The sequence below is a fragment of the Zerene cesonia genome, chromosome 19 (assembly GCF_012273895.1).
Source record: "Zerene cesonia ecotype Mississippi chromosome 19, Zerene_cesonia_1.1, whole genome shotgun sequence".
NCBI classification, from domain to species: domain Eukaryota; kingdom Metazoa; phylum Arthropoda; class Insecta; order Lepidoptera; family Pieridae; genus Zerene; species Zerene cesonia.
Genome location: NC_052120.1, coordinates 6417505 through 6442458, shown reverse-complemented (window position 1 = coordinate 6442458; position 24954 = coordinate 6417505). Strand labels below are relative to the sequence as shown.

Below are 24954 nucleotides of genomic sequence, written 5' to 3'. Positions count from 1 at the left end.
TTGCTCGTTTAAAGATATAAGATAAGATAACAAATTTGTCTTTTTCATTGGTAAAATTCTTGTAAAACTGCAGTTATTAGGTCAACTGTGTTTAAGAGTTCCGTTTGTACTTACCTGTTGTTCTGTGCTTCCGTACCGAAAGGCTAGAAATAAAACCCGATTACTAAGTAATAGTTTTAAGTTCCTTTGTTCAAGAATTCAAGCCACATATATGCAATGTCAATGTAAGGTATGGATAAATAAAGATTTTTTATTATTATTCTTATTATTTATTAAGTCTCCGCTGTTCGCCTGCTCGCCACATAGACTGTAATTCATGAACTTAGTATTATATTACACATGATTTGCCCTGATTACATGGCATTACGCGCTCCATCTACCTTTTGTTTTTTTTTGTGGTCCGCCTGATAGTAAGCGATCACCAGTCACCACCGTCCAAGAACATTACAGAGCTAGTGTCTTCACGAATGCGCTGCCAGTTTTTAAGGGGTAAGAGATAAGGGAAGGACTAACTACTAGAAAGATGGAACGGACTGGGAAGCTTGAAGAAAAGGAAATATATCAGCGGTACCCCTACTTATCGTATGAAACACAGTAGCGTGCTTCTATTTCATATTTTATATTCTGAGGTATAACTCAAAACTTAAATGTTTCAGATACCAATAGTATTACGCATATATTCTCAATTTAATACTTATATTGATATCATAGACACTGGTTTACAATTTTTAGTGCGTGTATTTACACATTATATTTACAATGTTGATATAAAAATCATTCTTTCACATAATATGGAATCTTAACCACAACGATAAGAAAGGACAGTAAAGCCTACCAAGAATTATTTATGCTACGGTAATTGTATTTAGAAACACGCTTTCTTGTTTTCTGGATACCGTAACTTAATTTAACCTCTATGTTCGTTTTATTATCGTTATTTGCATATTAAATGCATACGTGGGTACTCGTTTTATAACTGTCTTCAACTTACGGCTTCAATGGCATGGTCAACATAAAAAGTAGCATAGGCTATGTATCTATGTCTGTTTGCCTGTCTCTCTATCTTTTTTCAGTACCGTAGTTTGATAAGCCAGTTTGTATAAATTATTTCTGTGAACTATAATAACATCTAATTTTACCGAGAACTTTTAGATATAAATAAAAAGTTATTAGAAATACCATCGCCTTATACAACCTAAAAGGATGGCATCTACTTACACACCCGGCAATCGAACCGACTAAAATCTCTTCAAATTGCACTATGTACCTACTGTATCGATATCGTCAGGGTCAATTGTGAGAATCAAAAATCGGGAAAAGGCTCAATTATGCATCACTCTTCCAAACTTGAATATGATGCATAATGAAATCAAATGAGAGGCCATGAATTCTTTATCGTATGCTATTGTTGATTTTCGTACGCAAAAAATGAGAGATTCAAATTGCATCTTTTCATTTCACGATAAATAAGTTTTGCTTATTATATTTTAGTTTATAGCGTTGAAATGTTGTAAAATAAAAATACACGATCGTCATCATCAGCACATATAAGTTCCCATTGCTGAGACACAGGCCTCCTATGAGGGTTCAGGCCATGAGCCACCACGCTGGCCAAGTGCGGGTTGGCAGATGTCACATCCCGTCGAATTTTTAATTCTCAGACATGCCGGTTTCCTCACGATGTTATCCTTCACCGTTTCGTGCAGTGGTGATGTCATCCATGAGCATTGGTGACGGTATATATAAATACACGATGCAGATTGATATATAAGTATATTTATTTCACTAATTAAAAACTTGCTTCCTGCCCACGGCTTCGCCCGCGTAGATAGTTAAGGAAAAAAAATAGTCATTTACGCCGTTTTCCTTGGGATTAAAAACTCCAGACATTTTTATTAATGGACATTTAAAGGGATTAAAGGACTTTGTCGTTTGTCCTTTGTCCTTTTTCAAGTCACAATTTATACCGAATTTCACTCAAATCGGTTCAGTGCTTGATTCCAAATTAGTACACTTATCAAGAATCAGTGACAATATAACAATTTAAGAGTTTACCTAAGTAACCTAATTAGGATTAAATAATTTCCTTACGAATACTCTGTATAAGATAAAGTGAGACGTTTTACTTGATTCTATCATTAAAATGTGTTTTTAGTTGTTTAAAATTCAGAATAAAATATAGTATTATGTTATCTGTGATAAAATGTAGATATGTGTGACTAACTAAGTAAATAAGCATTGTAAATATAGACAATATTATTTTATACATCACTAGACGCTCGTCCCGGCTCCGCTCGGATATAAAGATTCCTGTTTTATATCAAGGGAGCATTTAATCGGGATAAAAAGTATCCTATCGAGTCAGCTCAAACCCTGTCTGGGTATGAGCTGACTATGACTTTGGGTATACCAAAGTTCATCGAAATCCGTTCAGTAGTTTTAGCGTGATTGACGGACAACCATCCAAACAAAAAATATTGCCAAAACAAAAATGGATTGCCGACTTTAAATTGGGAAGGGTTTTAAGAAATGATTGTAGAGAGGAATAAAGGAAAGGATTGGGAAGGGTAAGGCAAATGATATGGGCCTCCGGCTCCCCCACTCACCGAACGAAACACAGCAGAATGCTATTTCACGCCGGTCTTCTGTGGGGGTGTGGTACTTCCCCGGTGCTGGCCCAATTCGTGCCGAAGCATGCTCGACTACCACATACAAAAATAAATAAATGTGATTAATGGTGTTTGCAACGCACGCTAAATGATCACTTTCAATGTCAATATTTCACCAAGTTGGTTGCTTTGTTATAATTTAGGTAAGACTTTTATAGTCGCTTTCCAACAGTAAAAAATTTTACTTTTTTTTTATTTTAAATTCTTCAAAGTTTTTGCAATGTATGTATTCGTTGGTTACATATCAAAATAGAAATCTTTCCTCATTACAATTTAGTGTAGATGTAGATGTACAATCATTTCATGTTGATGTATTTCCAAAATAAATGAATTTGGTACATTGTGATATTGAGCTAGATGACCGTGCGGTAAAAACGAACGTGAGGTGACGACGTCCATGATTGGTTATGAAGAGATCCTGATATCAGCAGTAGGAAAAATGCTTTTTTTAGATATCGCTAGTGCCAAAAAGCTTTACAATCAAATATAGTTATGAACCTTTTGGACAAACACCCCATATAGGAAATTGAAAAAGACTTCCTCTAAATAATAAAAAGCAAATATATCAGGCAATCAGAATAGATATAATTATAAACATATAATATAAAAAAAATTACTTCTTATAGAGAACTTTTTAAATATTTCTGATTTATTTTAATATGGAATAAGGAACAATTTGGCTTCTATAAGGTCACTGAAATTCAGCTATGTTCAAAAATGCCTTTTTTGAGAAAAATGTCGAAACATGGGCAAAATTGTCACATTCCTGGGGTGATTTTACTAAAGCGAGTTTTCTACCGACATAATATGTAAAGCAAGTATATAAATTAAAGAGATTATACCTTATCACGTTAGGCTTACTTGCATTCATAATCGGTTTGAATAAATAAACAGTTGAGTTTACACACTCTTGGTTATAGATAAATGACAACTCTCATTATGCCTTGCGTAGTGCAACACACAAAAAAACATGGAGTTAAAAAACCCACGCGTAACCTGACGTTTATAATGTTTACTAGAAGCATTGAAAAGTCTATGGGCATCATTTGCAACACGATCATTTAATAAATATTTTGTGTTCCCGTATTTGAACGAATTTGAAAACGTTTTATTTAACTATATTGTATCGTGTTGTCTGTTTATTTCTTCCTATCATTACTGTCTGCTTAGGTATGTTTACTTATGAAATATGGATGAGAAACCGCGTTAGGTGTATTTAATTTTACGACTGCAATTTGCGACTATGTGATGTAGTAATAAAGTTTAAACATATAATATTTCTAATATATAAAATTCTCGTGTCACAGTTTTCGTTGCCATACTCCTCTGAAACGGCTTGACCGATTCTTAAGAAATTTTGTCTGCGTATCGGGTATGTTTGAGAATCGGCTAACATCTATTTTTCATACCTCTAAATGATCAGAGTAAGGCAGAACAGCGTTTGCCGGGTGCAGCTAGTATATGTATAAAATTCTCGTGAACACAATGTTTGTTATCATACTGCGCTGAAACGGCTGGTCCGATTCTAATGAAATTTTGTATGCATATTGGGTAGGTCTGAGAATCGGTCAACATCTTTTTATCATACCCTTAGATGAGAAGAGTAAGGCAGAACAGGGTTTTGGCCCTACAACAAAAACACATTATAAAATGAGTGACTAAAAATTGTCAAAATATATTATAATTTAAGTACTACTTGAATCGGTTTATTGATGTTGCAACTACTTTATAATATTTAAAACTTAAAAACTCTACAAATTTAAAATGTAATAGTCTTTATCTAAAAGCAAAAGGTCACTCACTTACTCAAAGCGAAATCTCAAAAACAGCTGAACTTAGGAAAATTTTGTTTAGAGGTTACTTTGAAGTTAGTAGACGTACGCTAAGATCGGATTTTGAAATAGGGCTACATCAAGGAGTCTAGGATTGTCGCAAATTTAGTATTTTTTATTTTGAAAGTCATTTAAAATGAATAACTTATTTTTGTACTGTCTGTGGTCTGTAACTAAGTGGTAATGAAGATCTGCGAACTGTAAATTGTTGGTTATTGTTGGTCTCATCGTCATTCATTTCATTCCTTTGTAGTCCTATTTAATAATTATATAAGTTATAAGTGTACATTATGTATTGCATGCTAAGTCGAAGCATACGTCGTACGTATACGATAAAACGCTATCAATTTAATCAACCATTCCGCTGACTGCTCACTGAGCCTGTCATCATATATTTGAAGTAATTACAGCACGGATACTTGGAATTTAAGGGCGTCCGCGATTGTGACGTAACACAGACCTTCATACCAGTTGAGAGCTTGTTGATATTCCGTTGAACCTGGCGTGCCCCAATTTATATGCTGCTGCTGCATCCTCCCATCGGGAGGGCTCAATATTCCCACAGGATCCCACAGAAGATCAGTGTCAATGGCGTGGGTAACTCATGCGACTGGTACTCACTTGGATGAGCATCTATCGAAGAGATCTATTTTAGATACAATCTTGCCTTCATGTATATGGATTTAACATCGAGCATACAATCAATAGAGGGGAAATGTTAGAAATCTTGTTTGAAAATTTCCAAATGATCACAGCTGAGATTATGTTTTGATTAGTAGTGCCAATGACAAGCATGGCATTAGAGTTGGAAATCGCATTATCGATATCGATAGTACAACTACAGATAACATAATACTATATATAATAGTAATTCTTAGAGGAACCACACCCAACTGTATCTGTATATAATATTGTTGAAAATTGGAAAGATGCTTGATATTCCTACGGGATACGGACTTACGCGGGTGAAACCGCGGGGCGCAGCTAGTAGAGTATAAAGAGTATCACTGAAAAAGTATCCGTCTCATAGTAACCTAGTGTTAGAAGTAGCTTAGTACTTCTAGCTTTGTGTAGAAATACCTAAATTGCTTAATTTTTAAACTAGTGAGCTAGTTTAGTTTTTAAAAAAATTAAGTTATACAGGCTTATTAGCCTACGCCACCATTGATTAAACTATCCTGGCTTGTGTACTAGCTTGATGTAGCCATGAAAGGTAGTGTTCAATAGGGTAGTGAGGGAACCAGGTTACGGGAACGTTTTGTTTATTTTTGAAACTGTGTCTTGTTCTCAAATTTAAAGTTAATTTAAAAATCACGAACGGTTAAATTTAAGGGGTGGTTCCACCTTGTGGAAACAAATAGTGCCAGGTTGCCTGGCAGAGATTGCTGTCTAGCAATAAGGCCGCCTTTTGTAAAAAATATCATTGTGCCTTTATTTTGTATAAACTTTACTTTCTGTTTTGAAAAAAAAAAGTATTATAAATAAATAAAAAATAGTGGAAAATATAATAGCGATTTAAATTTTCTATGAAAATCATTGTCGCATATTACTAGTTACTATTACATTCAAATGATCTTTTACTCTTAATGATTGAGTATAAGATAAGATCATTAAAAGCTTACTTTCGGTCGTTTAAGCTTTTTTTTCCTGATGCATATTATGGACGTTTGGTCTTTATTAACTGAAAATAAACTAGTCTGGTGTAAGGTCTACCATGTGCCATTTTATATCAGCAAGCCAGGACTACACTACATACCAAATATTAGCTTGCAATCCTAGTTTGATAAATTAGCCTAACGTATTCTGAGCATTCATAAAAAAAAACCCGTAAGTCAATGATGTCGGGCATTTATGATATAATAGAAACAAATCAAACGACATGGAACCAAACTATAACAAATTTTATACCTGTAATCTTATATCCATCTTAGAGTAAACATTATACTTATATGTCAAGGATGTTCTTGACCTCTTATCACTTCATAAACAAAGAGTCAGTAGATGTAGATACTTTTACGGAAACCTTTTTATATGAATAACAAATATATGAATACCAATAGATATAATCTTAGTTTCAAGATATTTACACAATATATTATTCAATATTGCGTACATTATTATCTCTTTGCAAATATCTTGACGATTGATGGGTAGATATAATGGGTAAATAAGAATATAAAATAGCGATTTATTACTGGTAAAATGTTACAACTACTTTATAATACTTATGACTTTTTCTGAATCTAAAGCTATATTTCAAACTTGGAACTTTTTATTTTACATGCCGGTACTTTTAAATAAGGTAATATAATTGTTTCTAATTATTGGATGAATATAAAACCACTTTTGCTTTAGAATTCCATAATTGAGCAGAAATAAGGATTTGGGTTTATATTGGGAAGAGTAGGTTTTCGAGCTGGTTGGTCGTTTAATGATATATTTAAGAATTAAGGAATAGTTGGAAGCGGGAATAAAATATTGAACTGGGAAGGGTAAGTATAAGGCAATATAATTAATATCTATATTATTTGAACTTTTCTTTAATTAATGTTTTATTTTACGTATTTTATGTAAAATTTTCAGCGCCTGTTGGTTCAATTTAGCAATAATGCGCAATATCTTAATCGAAGGTACATGGTAATAATACTACTGATTGCTACGAATAGCGTAGTTTTTTTTTTTATTGGAGCAAGAAATGACGCAAAGTAATTTTTGAATGAAGTCTGTTTTTATACGTTATAGTCAGCGATGGAGCTGGTGGGTCACCTGATGGCAAGCGGCAGCACTGCCCATGAACATATGGAGAGGCGCAAGGTCGATTGCAGTCCTCGCAAATGATTGACCAGAGGTATAATAGAAAGGACTGGGAAGGGTAAGGAAAAGGATATGGGCCTCCAGTTACCCCACTCACCGAATGAAACACATTATCATGCTACTATTTCACGCCGGGGAAGGTTTAAAAAGTGTGTAGGTATGTGTGAATTTTCGTTTTTAATTAATTTTTATCAACCCGGATTGTGTGGCTTAATTTTAGTAAGGTAAAAATTATACATTGATAATTGCAACATAGCCACCATAAAAACTTATTTATATATACGCAATAATACAATTTTAATGCGCCTGATTAAATACTTGCTATTTGCGTAGTTTAATATAGAAGTTTATTGTTCCAAATAAATTATTGGCATTGATCATCTCAATTAAATCTCGTTTTCTTTATCGAATGTAAACATAGTTTTGATCAAAATTTATCGTTTGATTATTTATCGTATACACACTCTATAAGTACTAGTATGCACAGAGAAACTAGGCAGTATTTAATTAAATTAGAAATGAAACAAACTTATTTATTGTAAATACTAAAGTCGATCAATATTCAATACATATAGACAAATATCTCAAATGACAAATCATTCATCAACAATTCATATAGCATTGTAATGGACATTAAAACTGTCCAATAATAAATTCTAAACAGTATTTATATCCTTAACAAAAAAATAAGTACATAGACATTTCTTTATAGACGTAAATTACTTGTATGTTCATAAGTTGGAATAAAAATGACAAAGCATTTGTTGACAGATAAAACTCGTATAAGCTATGATATTTTAATCACTTTTTAACGTCAATTTACTCATCACATAAAATAACCTAATATTAGTGCGGTGGGAGGCAATATAATATATTAATGTAAAAAATAATGTACCTACAGCTAAAAATTTTACTTTAAAGTTTTATCGAACTCTTTTTTATTTGGTATCGTTAGTTATAATAAATATTTGAGTTTATTATACCAGCGAAATACAATATCGCTATTTATCAAGTTTTAATGATTTCATTTAACAAAATATAATTTGCCGATATTTCGGTTTGTACCAATTTTTCTTAAGACTAAAGTTTTGTAACCAATATAATAATAATATAATAATATATTTTAATAGATACTTAGTCTACCAATCACCTTTTAAACTAAAAAATAAATTACATTTCACGTACACACCTAATCTACAGTTTTAAATAAACATCAATTCATCGCTTATTATATTTAAAACAAATTAATAAATTACTTAAATATCTAAATAAATAACCATAATCGTTGCAAAGAACCTCACCTTTTTATGGACTAGTATATGTCTATCTACTTAAAAAACTATATGAATTTAATTATTTACTTTTTCCCATATGCAACAATGAGATTATAGTTTGCCCTAATTGAAATGGAATTTTCGAAGTTGTTGTTAACTTTATCTATGAGTTGCATATCTCGTACAATGCCTATATAATCTTCCAAAAACTCTTCATGTAATTCTTCAGGTATTTTGAATGGATTTACGGCTTTTACAGCTTCTGTGAAATAATAAGTAAAGAAAAATAAAACTTACAATAGCTGCTTTTACTCCTCACATTTTGGAGTAATTATTATTTTAACGAATTGTTATTTAATTAATATGGTTCTTTGGGTATAAATTCCTTCCTTTCCATCGCCCTACCCAGATCATTCCTTTATTTGCGTCGTCATTCCGTTGCCCATCCCTCATCCGTATAGAGTGGGCTACGCAATAACTGAGGTGATGATCGCTTACCATCAGGCGAACCATTAGCTCGGTTGCCAGCTATTTAAAAAGAAATAACACAAAATATAGCATGTGTTAATTCATATTTTCTGCACTATTTTGCAGAGGTTTTTATTTATAAATATGTGTTCGCTTATGTTTATTTTACTTACTTTTAAGTTAGTCTTTAACATTAGGTACTCACTTTTTACAGCTTCCAAACTGTCGTATACAAATGACTTTGGTTTATATTGAACTTCCACGTTAACAAAACCGATCTTGCACATCATCCTTCTTATTTCTTTTTCAGGGTCCTGGATAGAAAATTAAATTTCAAGTTTTTTTATATACAAAAAAGTATACAAATATTAATCTAAATACATTTCACATTGATAAAAAAATGCACAGAAGCATTACGAGTAGGTCTTAATTCGTACTTATATGGTTTTTGTTATAAATCCGATTTAAAACTAAAGTGGGTTTTAATGTCATAACAATTTTGTATAAATACCTTATTTTGCTTTAAATATTTTTAAAATAAATTTTTATTAGTATTATCATATTATTATGTTACCTGGCAGTCATGGTACGGAGATACGAATTTATCAACGTCCTTTAGCCAATAGCTCCATCTATTGGTGCGCGCAAGGATTCTGTACACGTCGAACAGCGGCATGTGCCCAAGAAAAATCAATAAGCAGTCACCTCCATCATCCAGGAGATTATAAATATTTGTAAATGCGATCCTTAAAAAAGGAAAACTCGTAAATTAGTCAGTCCTTTCATTCAATATAAATTCGTACATTTTTCTCAGTGCTATATTACAAAAATTGTATGTTTAATGTTATCACTTATTAACGTGCGTGTCATCAAAATGCCACGTGCCTACTTATTCATTTATTGTACTTCTATTAGAATAATGTTCAACACATTGTAACTGATTTATAGATAAATATATTCATGTAATAAATACCTATTAGGTACAAAACTGCGCGTTAATCTTTAAACTCGAAGGGAATTCTTTAGTTATTTAATATTTATACTATTAATTGTTGGTTTATCAACGCAAATAGAAAAAATAAATGCTCAATCCTAATAATGATATCGAAAATATTTCAATTAAATTTGTATGAAAATATATTGTTTGACGTAAAGTTGAAAACTCATATAAAATTGATTTTAATTTAATAAACAAAAACACGTTTTTAAATGATAATAAGATAAAGCACGTTGACAGAATAATTTCGACAATTATCAGGATGTATAGGAGTTAAAACGGATACTAAAAATATGACTTACTCTTGTTGTTTTATCCAATGTAGTGTATAAAAGGAAAAAGCGTGGTGAAACTCGCCCCGCATCTGGTCCGGCAAGTCACCCTTAATATCAATCACTGTGAAACTGACGTTATGTGAAGAGTATTTCCTATTTGCGAACTGTACCATTTTCTCGCTTATGTCACAGCCTACCACCTTCTTGCAACGAGGCAAGAAGTTCTTTAGCACGCCAGTTGTGACGCTTCCATCCCCGCAGCCAATGTCTATGATAGACGCATCCTTCTTCCACTTGATTTTCTGTGCATACTCCTCCAGACACTCGAAAGCGTCCCTTTTTTGTAGGGTGTTGCTTTTCTGATATAACTCTGCATCATTCATGATTGGACGTGTTGTATAAGATCGGTGGATGTTATAATTTGTTTTTGGACAATTTAAATTGTTGTATGTACTTTCCGGGTGCGCGTGCGTCAGGTTGCCGTACTCGACGCGGTTTCGGCGGGCAGTCTCGTCAGGAGCGCTCTCCGTATGTATTTATATGTTATACCGACGCACGACATCATCGACTATTGTGGCAATACTGGCCCTAAATAGAGGTCTTATCTGGGTATATTTTTCTGGGACATCTGGAATGAAAGTGTAATGTTTATAATGGTTATAGTTCAGCTAATGAACGATTTATATGCGAGGTGACAAACATTAGTTGAAGTGAAACTAATTGATATTTATTGTTATTTTAACAAATATATTTTTGAAAGTTGTTAAAATACATCAAAGTTACAAAAATATTACATAGTTAATAAGGCCATAATGGCCTCATGCAGCCTACTGTTAAATAAATTGACCTTATCCATTAATTTCAGAATTTTAAAGTAAGCATTTTGCTCATATTTCAATATCCACCGGTATCAAGTTTTCTATTTATAAAGTATTTTTATTAAAAATATTCCAATTGTTTAAAAATAGCAGAATCAAAAAGAAAATTGTCATTGCCACCGATGCAATGTATGTTTCGCTTAAGCGATAAAATCTTGCTAGTGTAATCTTGTTTTATGTTAATTATATTAAGCGTATGTATTAATCAAATCGACAAAAAACATGGAACGTGGACCTACAACTTTAGTCAATTATGTCTAATTATGAAGTACGATAAATTGTAAATGAACAACTTGCACTATGTTTGGCGAACTCTACGCGTTACTACGGTGACACTGCTCTCGTAGTCGTAGCACATATCGCTACAAACGTATGTTACACACTTAGTAATACTTTACTAAGATAGTTCAAAAAACATATATTACGTTTGAAATTTTGAATTTACCAATACGAGGCAAAAATGTTAACTTATATTGGTAATTTTAGAAGATACGGTTATTTCTTTAATAAATTTGTATTACTATGAAATATTGTTTGATTTTGAGGACAAGAAATAGTAGGATAATTGATATTTATATACTCTATATAATATATAATACTCTAAGTTTGTATATTTATATACTAAATATACGAAAGCATTAGGCAATTACGGTGGACCGTTATAAGGTGAACAACATCAAATCTGTTGGTTACGAAATTGGAGTGCATCTAGATTCATGTTTTTATGGGACATTGAACTTTGTGTAAAGAGAGTTGATGTTAAAGAATTTACCTCGCAAGTTGCCTGAACAACTATTACCTTCTTATACTTAAGGGAATGAATATGGAAAATATTGTATTTGTATTTGTTATATTATATAATATCTGTGCAACCGATCCTGAAAAGGCGTTGTTTAATATAATTATAATAAACAATTTATATTTACACCATTAAAAATAACATAGACATCATCGCCTGAGCTCTTCAGCCTTGGTCAATAAGCAGGCTCCTGATATAGTTACGAACTGATTTTTAGGAGCCTAAGTTCATTCTAGGTACCTATTATTACACTACTTTAAAGGCTTATCCACGAAATTTCTCAGCTAATCAGCTTATAATATGTCTATATTTATAAATGAAAAACGATAATTAGAGAAAAAACAAAAAAGAAAACGAATATTATTATTTTAAGCGGAGTAATCTAGAGAGTATGGACATGTGTGATTTTATGTGTAGGTGTGAGTGTTTGATACAGAGAAAAACATTTAAGTACTTATAACTTGAGATAGGAGCAAAGGTCGAACACCTTACATTGTTAAATTTATTTGGTAACTAGCGACCCGCCCTGGCTTCGCACGGGTGAAATTATGTACGTTTTGTAAATATAGATTTTCGTCTTGAATCACTCTATCTGTTATAAAAAAAACCCAACAAAAACTATTGCGTAATTTTAAAGATCTAAACATATGGACACATAGACGGCGGAAAGTGACTTTGTTTTAAAGTATGTAGTTACTTTTTGTTATTTATTTAAGATATTAAGCCAAAGATTTAAACTGTTTCGAAGGAAATTGATTATAAGACCTCGGTGCAGGTACAACGGATGTTTTGTTAATTTTACAGATGCTGTAAATTGGGTATGTGGATTCTATCGTTTAATACATTTTTATTTGTCCCATTTATTTGGGGTCGGCACATCTCACACTCATTATCCATTTTTCGCGGCCTATAGCAGGTAATATTGGTGCAGAATTTTGCCAAGGAAGAGGTTATTATTTATTAGTTTTAACGCAATTGCGACTTCAGAGGTTATCTTGCAACCGTACCGTCTTTTAATGATTTGGTATATTTTTAGTTTAAAACTTCGTCATGGGTAAACATTTTATCATGATTTCCTTAAAGTTTATAGGTACAATTCGTTTACATAAACAAGAAAAGTATAGGTCCTATTGTACTTCCCTGGGGTACTCTATTCAAGAAATGTTCTTCCCAACTTTAATTACGTTCAAAACGAAAAACTTCAATTTTATAACGTAACTAGTCAAGATGAATTCACCTCACTCCTGAATTTTCCAACTTGTCTAAGAGAATAGGAATTGAGACGGTATCAAATGCCTTTTTAGGTCTAGAACATTTCCCAATTAATTATAGCATCCATCTAAGTAAGATAAAATTAGAGTAGAAAGCCTCAGAGTTGTTTGTATCTGTTAATTTTCCACTCCTAAACTCAAACTCTTCCTCATGCATCCTGGTGAAGCATTATTTTTATACTGTAGAAAATGTACACAATAAGGAACAGGTCTATTACAAATCTATTTCCTATAGCATTTTTAAACATGTGGAAAGATCAAGTTGTTTGTTATCGTTTTATTATTTGTAACAAATATTTAAACACCAGACAGGAAATGTTGCTTCATAATAAATAAGTTCACATAATTATATTTATATCAGTTATCTTTTACCCAAAGTATGTGTTAAGATTTTTCTATTACATATACAGATTAAATACAAATGATCTGCATAACATTGATGATGAGTATTTCAAAGGACTACAGATTAGCTTTCGAGTACCAACTATATTTAATTCATAGTGTTGTAGATCTAATCTGTCTTATTACGCATTGAAAAATTGTACAATATGTTATTTTGTTGCATGCTAAATGTGGTGACGTTTTACTATTGCATATAACATAATGTAGTCTATATTATAACTTATTCATTGTTTCCACTACATTTAGTTATAAACCCGAAAGTTTATTTAGAGTTTAGATGGAAGCATATTTAACAGAGAATTTTACAAATTTAGCACATAGGCTACTCTTTACATGGAAACTTCGCGATAGCAGCTGCGGGCTAAAGTATATCTAAAGTATAGTATAATATGACTGTATATTACATAATTCTTCCTGTTTATTGTCAGAATATTTCTTACGACATATCCGCAAATAGAGAATTATCTATGTTCGAATCGATAGTAGTTTCGTACGCGTGAATGTTCTATTGTACTTTTATACAAATCATTGTCCTTCATCTTGTCTATTTTTATTGAAGTACATTGTAACAAAGGAAATAGTAACTATTTTTGGTCTTTATGTTCGTTTTTTTAAAGATAATACTTTTTTATTACTTTTGTTATTATAGGTTAAGAATAATATATTACATTTTAGTGGATAGAAAATCAGTGAAAAATTTTCAGACGTAATGACGCATTTTTATCCACTTATAAATGTATCGATAGATAGTAATTAACAAACTCATTTTACTTGCGTAATTGATTAATTGATAATTTAGATTATAATATTCTTATTACAGCCATATCTATAGGATACACTAAAGATTTCTGAATCAAGCTGAAACTAAAATTCAAATAGTTTTTATACCATACGCTTACAAACTGAATTTACAAGTGTACAATTTATATCATGACCTTAGTTAAGTTAAATTTTGTGTGCCTACATCTCATATGCATTTCAATGCGTATGCAGTGACTGTGTTTTGTGGACTCTGTCATTAGAATATTTATCTTATTACTAAAGGCTTAGCTCTTAATTCGCATGTTCCTAAGTTTGCAATTATTTGGTAGTTTTTTGGCAGTAGTTGTTCGGGCCATTCAAATTTATTTCTAATGATTCAAGCATACGGTAGAAATTACTTTGTAGATATAAATGCATTTAGTATGATTTGGTGATGCATATAAGGATGGATGTGCGCTGTTCCGTTTGGTAACATTGGGCTTTATTGTTTTGTGTTAAGTGCTATAATCATTTCAAATGATAAATGAAATTGTCATGCAGCTCAAGTCTTTGAGTATTGGACCGGGCCACGACCGGCTCACTCGATATTCTTTGACCGTTCACGAAAAAGTGCATTGCCCCAGGCTTATGTTAGCGTTTTTATCGCCTTTATTTGCGTCGCCGGAATCTACTCAGCTGGCTTAGGAATCTTGACCTAGTGTAATAAAATTTGTGTTGAAAACAAGACTGGCTCACATTAGACGACGGAGGATAACGGACTCTCGCATTGTTCTTTTATTGAATGGGTTGTGAGCAATCGAAGCTTTATTTGCAGTTAGTAATTTATGACAAAAACTTGTTTAAATGATTATCATGGGAGCCTATTTCTACATATGTAACGGAACGCACCCGAGCGGCGGTAAATTTCAAAGTGAGGTTAACGCGACCATAATTCTATACGATGGCCGCGTTGGTCCGCGCTCGGCCAATGGGAGCGCGGCAGCATTAAATTTGTCATCGGCCGCGTTTTTGTAAGATAGTCGTTATGAAGTCGAAGAGTCGTTAAGAGTTCGTTAAGAGTTTCGTTGAGGTTCTTTGTTAACTTATTGTAATAGACTAAAGATTTCGCAATATATGAATGTAATCATTGTAAAAGTGTTCAAATCTTTAGTAGTGAATAAACTATAGTGGATATTTGTGTTTTGTACTTCATTTCTACACAAACTCCATTATACATAGTATTTTTTTATTAAGATTGTTCGTTAAATTGATTGAATTGATATATTATTAGTCTTCTTATTAGATTGATTAATTTAAACACTCGTTCATATTATTGATATGAGTTAGTATCATGAATTATTATTAAAATAATAATTGTACCAGCAATATTCTAAAACTGTTTTAAGAATTGCTTAGCTACTACAAAATGAACTAACTCGAAAAGCATATTTATAATAAATGTATGTGTAACACGTACAAAACAAGCGCATTTTGGCACTGTGCACGCCGTAATCTAAACTTGAAATTCAAGGACGATCTTTAAGACCGGCAAAAAATTCGAGTTGGTGCATCATTTGCTATACTGCAAGTGCACTGTACATCCGACTACGATTGAAAAGTATTGATATTTGACTACAATTTTGTAGAAAAAATATTATTAAAAATTTAGTTTATTAACATTTCTTTATCCAGCTTGCTGCTACCAAATGACATACCTCCATTGAGTACGAGAGTAACGTTAAAGTTTTTATAAATACTTATACTAAAATATTGGTGATATAAGAGAGAGAGAAAATGCTTAATGTGCGTAAGTTTGGTTGTATGGCATTACAAAAACCTTTTTTATCCTATCTGTTTACCTAGTCATTAGAGCTAGAGGGAAACACAAATCCTTATCTGTCTTACAGTTAGTTTCATGATGTCTATATTTATTAACATGTATGGTTCACTTATGTTTTGATAACACACACTTTTTATTTGCGTCGCATTTTTTTCCATAAAGTACCAAATCCTCACAGCTGTTGTAGATTCACTGTACATTGCAGTTCGCCGCAATGTCACCCCACGTGGGTTCAAACGCCCAGGGTTAACTTGTAGAAAGGACTTGTTCCTGGGAAATTTTACACCACATGCTTTCCATACTCTTTTGCCGACAAAAATGTGCAATTATTATGTGAAAAAGTTACCGCGCATAAATATATATTCTAGTATTTTATATTTGTAACAAAAGTATAATACAAACTTAGAAACTTAGAAGAAAAATTCAAAGTTATTCAAAATTACATTACTTTTGATTCTAAAATGTCAATGATTAACGAAATTTGTTTGTTAGTAACTATTCTAATCTGGTTTATGTTGATATCGTGCCAGGTCATGTTGTGATTTAGGGTTCAGCTATAGAATATTGCCTACATCTTAAGTTAAAGTATGGTTATATCGACAATTCAAATAAACCTGTATCTAGATCGTTCATTTATTTTCTATATATATTTGGCAGTCCCAAGTTTTAAAAATTTACTAAATCTGTTTTATTTTTACACAATAAATTGTTATGATAATATTATGTCAATGCACAATTAGAAGGACTTCTATATGTGCCATCTTTTTTGTATGTACATGTTTATTGTATAGTTGAAATATAAACTTATTTTCTTTTTTTTGCTAATTCTATTATTTTTTGTTTTTCAAAAATATACGGAACCGATGAGATAAAGTGTGTAACTATCGTCTAGTTTTTTAACGATGATGAAATCGTGGAGTGAAAGTTAGAAATAATTCAATGAACCGGCCACCAAGACCTATGAGGTAGAGGCATATCACTGTGTAATAACATTACGCATTTAAATGGAGAAATGGAGAAAGCTACCGACCTTGCCTTTACTTTATATTACTAAGCATTTCGTAATCGTGATATGAACTTATGGGACTCTTTCTAAAGGCATGCTTGAAGCGGATTGTTTATCTTAGGATTATTCATTAAAATAATGTATTATGTGTTGCATACGCATCCTTTAGATGAGTAATTTCAGCGATAGTTTTATCTGAGTGTGATATAGGTTTCTGTTGTTATGATACAAGAGACTCAACAATCTTTCACTTAAATTATTGCAAAAAATTGTACTTTCGTCCTCTCCCAACCAGTTAGTGAGTACGTTGCCCCTAGGACATTACTACCAAAATTTTACATTTATACATCGCTCCTTGTCACTCTTATGCAAGTGGTTAAGGAGAGAAAGAATAACGAAATGAAATAAATTGTTTAGGCATCGTTGGCCAAAATTGGTCTCTTACTAATAACGCAACGTCTCAGACCTTAAGGCAGGTTATGTATTAGTCATCGCATAGATGGTTATCAATGATAATATCAGTCCATAATGTCACCATTTATTATTTTAACATGGCAATTAATTTATAGAATTATGGATTTGATTTAAATATAAATGTGGTTGATATGCATATATGCATGCAATATACAGGTTGAATAAATATTTTATTATCAAATATATATGTTATTTCCTTCAATAGCTTTAATTGCAATGCTAACTGATTCCGGTCTGTGAAATCATTTTTCAACTGCTGCTTTTTATATACAGCTCTGCCATCTTTGGAATATTAAAAACATTAAACCAGCACGCACAGGAATACAATTGGTTCAGTGTTGCTGGTACATTATTGTTATTGTTATGGTACGCTAACATTTAACCAGATGGCGTTATACAAAATTTAAACTAACACCCTTTTTATATTTATCTCTTGTACGAAGTCTCATATGATAATGCCATGTTGGTGATATTTGGATAGTGATAAAATGAAATATTTAATCGTTATTTAATGTTATATCCACAGTACCACTTTGCGATACGGTCAATAAAACTATAGTGAGGAACCATGTTCAAGAATCAAAAGTTCCACGACACGATACATTTTTCAACCCCCACTTGGCCACTATGGAGGATTGTGGCCGGAACCTTCTTTTAAGAGCGAACAAATGTGGGCTAAATTCATAAATAAATTCGATAGTAAACTAGTACAAAAATTAAGAATGTTTTTCATCTAGCCTATAATTGTGAATATATATAATTATAAATGGGTATATATAATTAAAATTGTGTTCTTGTTATGTTTGCTAATTATACAATAGATAGATGTAAAACTATACGGCTTGTGAATCTTAACAGAAACGAACATTGACTATTCTAGCTATCTACATCTGCGTAGAATTAAAAAAAAATAGACTTGTAAAAGCATCAGGGAAAAGGAACGAAAAAGATCATAAAAAGTTTAAATGAAAAAAAGAAGTTTCGAAATTAATATTCGGTTACAACAACATTGAAAGCTCTCATTGCTATTCGCTCGAAATGTTATTTACTTACACACACAAACGTTATATCAAAAGAATAAGTATACAAAAAGCGTTCGTAAGAATAAGCAGGACGGAGCACGGATCTTATTTTTCTCGTGGACCTTTTCAGTCGCTCTTGGGTGGGAATGGGAGGGAAGCCAGGAGTGGGGGTCCCCACCACCCACTGCAATAATACTGCGTCACTATTTTGCGCCATTACCTACACTCGCTTCCTATTCTATAAGAAGCATCTCTAGGACTCGACAATGTTGGCATCCCAGATTAAAAAATATTATATTTCTCAAGTGAAAACTCGTAGAACGGAGTTGTTTTTAATGAATCTGCTATCTACTATCGTAGTAATTTTTTGGGAGTTTCTCATTAAAACTTCTGAATTGTCTTTTGTTTCGTATTATATATGCTTCACTCTATTAACTCTATTTAAGCAATATGATCACTAGAGCGTTAAAACTTAAAAATAATATACAGTGACTATTACTTTTCAATATTTGTATTGATTCATGTACAATAATTTGTAAACCATAACAACGAAATAATGATTATAATCGATATTGATGGTTTAATTTGAACACTCGATTGTATGCGGCAACAGTAATTATGGCTTCAAATCACTCATTATTACATGCGCAAGCCTGTGCGATTAATTTTCAAGGGAATTTGTATGGAATGCGTTTAACATCGAAATTCGGAATAAGGCACTTGTAAAACGATTAAGTTCGTTTATGCTTTGATATTGATACTTGGATTAAAATGTGGTAGTGCAGTTTGATTTAGTTTTGTTGATCCTTTTTTTATTACATATTTATTACCGGTGCTAAATGTTACAGCTGTGCTATGACGATTAAGAAATGCTTCTATAAGAATTTTTATCGAATAAAAAAGTTTTTGAGTTCGAACTCTAACACTTTTTGTTTAGTTTGAGAAATTACGGTTTTTATTAATTCGACACAGTGGTGCTTCTGGGTTCTGGGAACTTTAAGCTCTGATATACAATGAGGCTTTGGCTATATTTTTGACTTTATTTCGGAATGTGGAATACATTCCGAAATAAAGTTGTATGTTATGTAATTAGTATCAACATTGATAAAATGATTGCTTTGTTAAAAAGCTAGCTGTCTACAATATTTGCATAAACGACGGACGTATAAAACCTCTAACTAGAAGCAAACAATGTTAAGCTTTAATAAAACTCCGTGAATAGTTATACATAAGCAGACTGAAATGCAACTATCTGCTCTGAGGACGCCTAAACATACCGCTGCAGATATAGGCTTGGAGACAGTATTTACCACTCGATCAGTTTCAAACAATTGGACGAGTTTGTGTTTATTACATTACGCGTTGTTATAGCGTGTTTCCAGTGAGTCCAGTATAGAGAGCAATGGATCGGTTACAGCGTGTAATGTACTGTGGTATTCGACGAGAGGTTTTCAGTGTGCAGAGGTGGGTGTGAGGCGACGGTCCTTTGATTCTGGCGAGATTAAACGTGCGGCAGACGGTGGCGCCTCTATCGATTGTTGTTGTAATTACAACGCTATCCTCGCCCAGTCGCAAATGAAATTGTTCCGGACAGAGCCTACTATGGATGCCTGTGTGTTATTGCAGATGCAAGCCAACGATTGCACATCTATTATGAAGTTGTATGAGACGTATCGAATTGTTGCTTTGGTTGCAAATATGAAGTTTATTGCAAACAGGAATCTTGAAACATTATTTATAATTAGGTAGGGCGGTGACGTTTACATAACTTCAATATAATTCGTACAAACTACTACCTAAAAGCGCTACTTAAGAAAGCCTATCTAACTGAGACTTTAAAATTTGTGTTTAATGCAAGTGAATATACGTAAGAGTATTACTAATAAATAATTCGTTAGGTCTATATCATAATCTAGATATATAAGTGTCAATAAATAACTATAAAGAAATACTGCTGTATCTTCAGTCCGACATACGATGGTAAAGTAAACAAGATTTTATAGATATTCTATAAAAACATCTTATACGATGTCACGACTGCGCAGTCGAAATAAAAGAGCCACAAATAGACATTCGAATACCAAGTGCGAATGGGAACGGAGAAAGCAATCCAATAAAACATTCGTAGAGCCGAACGTAGATACGTCTACGTGACGTAGCCGCCTACTGGCGACGCATGCGTACAACAATCGCACAGAACAAACGTACAGTTCCAATTTCAATTGTAGAAAAAATAACCAATTCGAAATGGAGAAGGCTTCGCGGCGACCAATGGGAGCGCTTACAGTCGTAATGCCGACTGTGTAGGCGGAGCGAATGATATCTAGCATTGGAATGTGCGTTGTATTTGTTTTGCTCGATCCGAAGGCTTTATTGCTCAGTGTTTGAGCCTCTTTCCCTTTGAGGAAGGTAGTGGCGGAAAGCCCGATACGGTTTTGAGATGAGACATTTCACATTATGTACCGTAGTTCTGTACCGTTTGAATGGACTATTTATTTATATTCGGTTGTTTAGACATTACCTACAATTAGAAAAATCCCACTTTATGTAAATGATTATACCTAATTATATTAATTGGTATGGCACACATAATTGCGTGAATCAGCACGAATACAAAGAAAGTACAAGAAACACAAGTATGTAGAATGGAGAAGGTTGACATCGCAAAGCGCCCGAGGCACAAAGGTATGTCACAATTAGCTCTCGATAACAATAAAGAGTGTCTCTTTTCATTTATATATATAACAGTAAGTATTGATTTTTCGATAGGGAAAAAACGAAGGCAACGATCTATGCAGATCTGGAGTGCTCTCGGCACATCAGATGGCACCGGCGGGGCAGCCTCCGCAGACAATCGAACGGGGAGGAATCCCCCCCTGGAGGTCGGAGAACCGCCACAGATTATTGCCAACACCACAGATATATAATGTCAAGAATTGCTTTTCAGTTGATGTTTAGTACATAGAATTACTTTTACTTTCATAGAGTTCAAAGACAGGTTTGGATTTTTCGACAAATATATTATTATTGCGTCAAGCAACACACAAATTTCAGTATAGGTTTAGGTAGCAGTGCATTTCATAAAAAAAAAATGGAATATTTTAAAATTGGAGTTTGGAGTTGAATTTAAAATTTAAAGATTTCGTGAGCCCTGATAGAATTCTATTTTTATTTATTTTAACGAACAGTGTATTGTATAAATGAAAATCAATAATTAAACGATCTTGGATAATGTCTACACAATTTTATTCCAATGAAGAAATTATAAAATTCTCTACAATCTAGATAGATAATTAGAGAAGCGAAATATGTAAAGTTGAAGCATGTCATGAGAAGTTATATATTTAAGACTCAGGCTGAGACAATAAACCCTAAGATAATTAAAATAGTATTTATAATAAACAGCAATAGAACGTAATTAACATTCTATGAATATACGACAGTGAGTGAGAAATCGTCCACTTCGAGATATAACCGCAGTATATGTTTAAACAAACAATCACCGTTCGATCGTATCAAGGCACATAAGTAGAATTTCTGTGATACGACTTATCTTTGCCGATATCGACCCGGCGGCGGCGACTTCCCATTCTCGAAGTAAAACACGGTAGGAAGGAAACCGCGGGATAAACCGCCCCCCTCCGCCCACCACCCCGCCCGATCTTTACGTTTCAGGAATAAATATTTCAGAGCGTGTGCTTCGGAAGTTAAAGTTATGTATCGCCTACACTAGCGGTAACAATCCGAGAATGAGAAACGCTGCTTCTTTTATGTAACTTGCTTTCTTAACGTTGACTTACGCTCGTGTATTTTACAGCCCTCTTCATTCTCGTCGTGCTGCGTTATGAACTTATTCGCTTCGTTATATGTTTAACTCATGTTACGATATGTGTTGGAAATTCGTTATGTAATAAAACGAGGATACGTTAAAAAATTTTCGGTGGTGAATGTACACGATAGTAGCAATTATTTTAAGTGAAATTGTTAATAATAAATGCGATCTGATTCTGAAAGTATAAGTTTATACACACTTAAGCAATTGTTTTCAATCGCTTCTCAAGTAAACAACAATTACAGTACAAGTAACAAATAAGACACATAGTAATTGTAGTACTTGTTCATTCCTACACGGTCGGTACAGGTGAACATATAATGTTATCGATCTGCGTCTCAAAACTGAACTCTATAAAATTTTCTTATCAAACAAAATCCGCAATCCATTTAACCTTGCTAAGAAAACAGTTTCAAACATTCATTAAATGCACAAGTATTGGCTAACTAAGAAAACGTGATCAAAGTTTTCCTTTACTCCATAGTCCATACCTGCTGCGTCGACTCATTTCAATTCACGTGTTATTACATAATGCAATCTTACGTAATCTATTCTTAGATTTTGCACGAAACCTAGGTCAGTATTAGAGGCAGTACACGTGACGTCATTGGTCTTGCTGACCTAATTATTTTGAACTATTGCTCTTGTTTAGCTTATTAATTGATAATTATTTCATGCTTATACATTTAATAATTCAATAATGTTTATAGATTATAATTGTTATAAAGGAATTGTGTCAGCTTCGATACAATAAGGCGTGTTATGCCGGTTATGAAATAGTCCTTGATATAAAAGGCAATATTGGCCGTATATTGTTACATATTAACTTAATAAGTTATGGTTAAAATTTAATTCAAAATAAATAATATTATGCGTTTTGTTAACATCAAAATTTTCAATAACAAAAGATATCGAATTATTAAAAGTAATAATTTTTATTGTATTGAATGTAAAGATGATGAAGTTACAATTGGTCAATCAATATGATGAATTAAATTAAAACATGTTTAACCTTTAACACCATGTTATTGTTTAAGTTTCTTTATTTGTACAATTTTTGTTAAATAGTTAATAAATAAAATAAAATTGTTGTATAATTAAAAGAGATAAGCAATTGTATTTACTAATATCCATATTTGTTTACAAAAAAATATTAATTATTTTTAGTAAACAATAAAACAAGATCAAGATTGTCTGGGAGTTTAACATACTTCCTGTTTGTGTCATTATTTTTTATCACGTTGAGGTTGGGTCATAGCCCAATAAGATAAAAACATCAGAACGATTGTAAAAATATCGAATCGAATAATCGGCATTTCTAAAAATTTCATTCCATCCCTTAATTTATCTGTACTATATAAGATTATTGTTTTGAAATACTGTAAACATACCGTCAAACATTCGAATTCAAAAATATTATCGTTGCAATAGTAGAGTAAACATGAAACATTTATAACAGAAAGGTTTATAACACAATAACTAACTGTACAATAATGTAAGTTGCATAAAATAACAAAATTAATTACATATCACTTGATAGATCGTAAAAAACTCACATGTGCGTTAGTCCAATTGAAACTTCTAGTAAGGTAAACAAAATCCCACCACACTGGCACACCGAATCGAAGAATAGATGAAAATGAAACGCACCTAATCGCGATAGTAGCGTATATAGCAAGACTAGAGGCTTGTTATATACTTTATACCTACGCAAATGTAATAATTACGTATATACCATAACCGATTCAATCCGCGACATCGAGTATTTACGTAGATGTAGTAAAATTGTAACTAACACTATATTGCGCAGGCGCATGCGTAACAAAAAAACAATTCAATCAGTTATGTGTGTTAAAAACATTATTGTGATTGCAGTATTTGTCCTTGAATTTCTGATAATATTTTGAATTCTGTTATATACATCAGTTACATAATAAATTGTATACAAAGTATATTGTCACATTAAGTACAATTGAATTTATTTTCCATATTTTTATATTGAAGGCGTTTATATTTCAGTCTCAATATCAGATATGCAATTGCACCTATCCGAATAGCTTTATCAAAAAAAATAACTCTTTATCAAATTTTTTTTCTTAACTCATATTTGACAAGCGTTTAACCGAATATAATTTGAAATATCTTCATGTGCTACTTAAGTTATACTTATAGAAGATATAAAATATGTTGCATATGTTAATTTAAATAATATTATTTTGTAGTAGCGTAGCGTCTTAGGAAATGATTGAGAAAATGTTGAAATTGTATAAATAAATATCATTATATCATAGATTAATATCTATGATACTTTGAATGATATTTGATGATATATTTTACTATAATGATATTATTACTATCTA

General features: G+C 32.4%; 1 protein-coding gene across 1 annotated transcript; it reads right to left on the bottom strand.

The window, feature by feature from the left end:
• Positions 1-6385: 6385 nt before the first annotated feature.
• LOC119834642 (juvenile hormone acid O-methyltransferase-like) lies at positions 6386-24298 on the bottom strand. The gene is made up of 5 exons (XM_038359062.1): positions 24151-24298; positions 10357-10957; positions 9632-9803; positions 9263-9371; positions 6386-8851 (listed from the first exon to the last, which is right to left on the bottom strand). The coding sequence occupies exons 2-5, from the start codon at positions 10710-10712 to the stop codon at positions 8673-8675; spliced, it is 816 nt and encodes a 271-aa protein (XP_038214990.1). The 5' UTR covers positions 10713-10957; positions 24151-24298; the 3' UTR covers positions 6386-8672.
• Positions 24299-24954: the final 656 nt, after the last annotated feature.

Coding starts and splice junctions, on each gene's coding strand:
- LOC119834642 (XM_038359062.1), bottom strand. CDS start 10,712: ATGAATGATGCAGAGTTATATCAGAAAAGCAACACCCTACAAAAAAGG. Junction 9,804..10,356: donor CATTGGATAAAACAACAAGA/GTAAGTCATATT, acceptor TCCTTTTTTAAG/GATCGCATTTACAAATATTT. Junction 9,372..9,631: donor CTCCGTACCATGACTGCCAG/GTAACATAATAA, acceptor TTTTCTATCCAG/GACCCTGAAAAAGAAATAAG.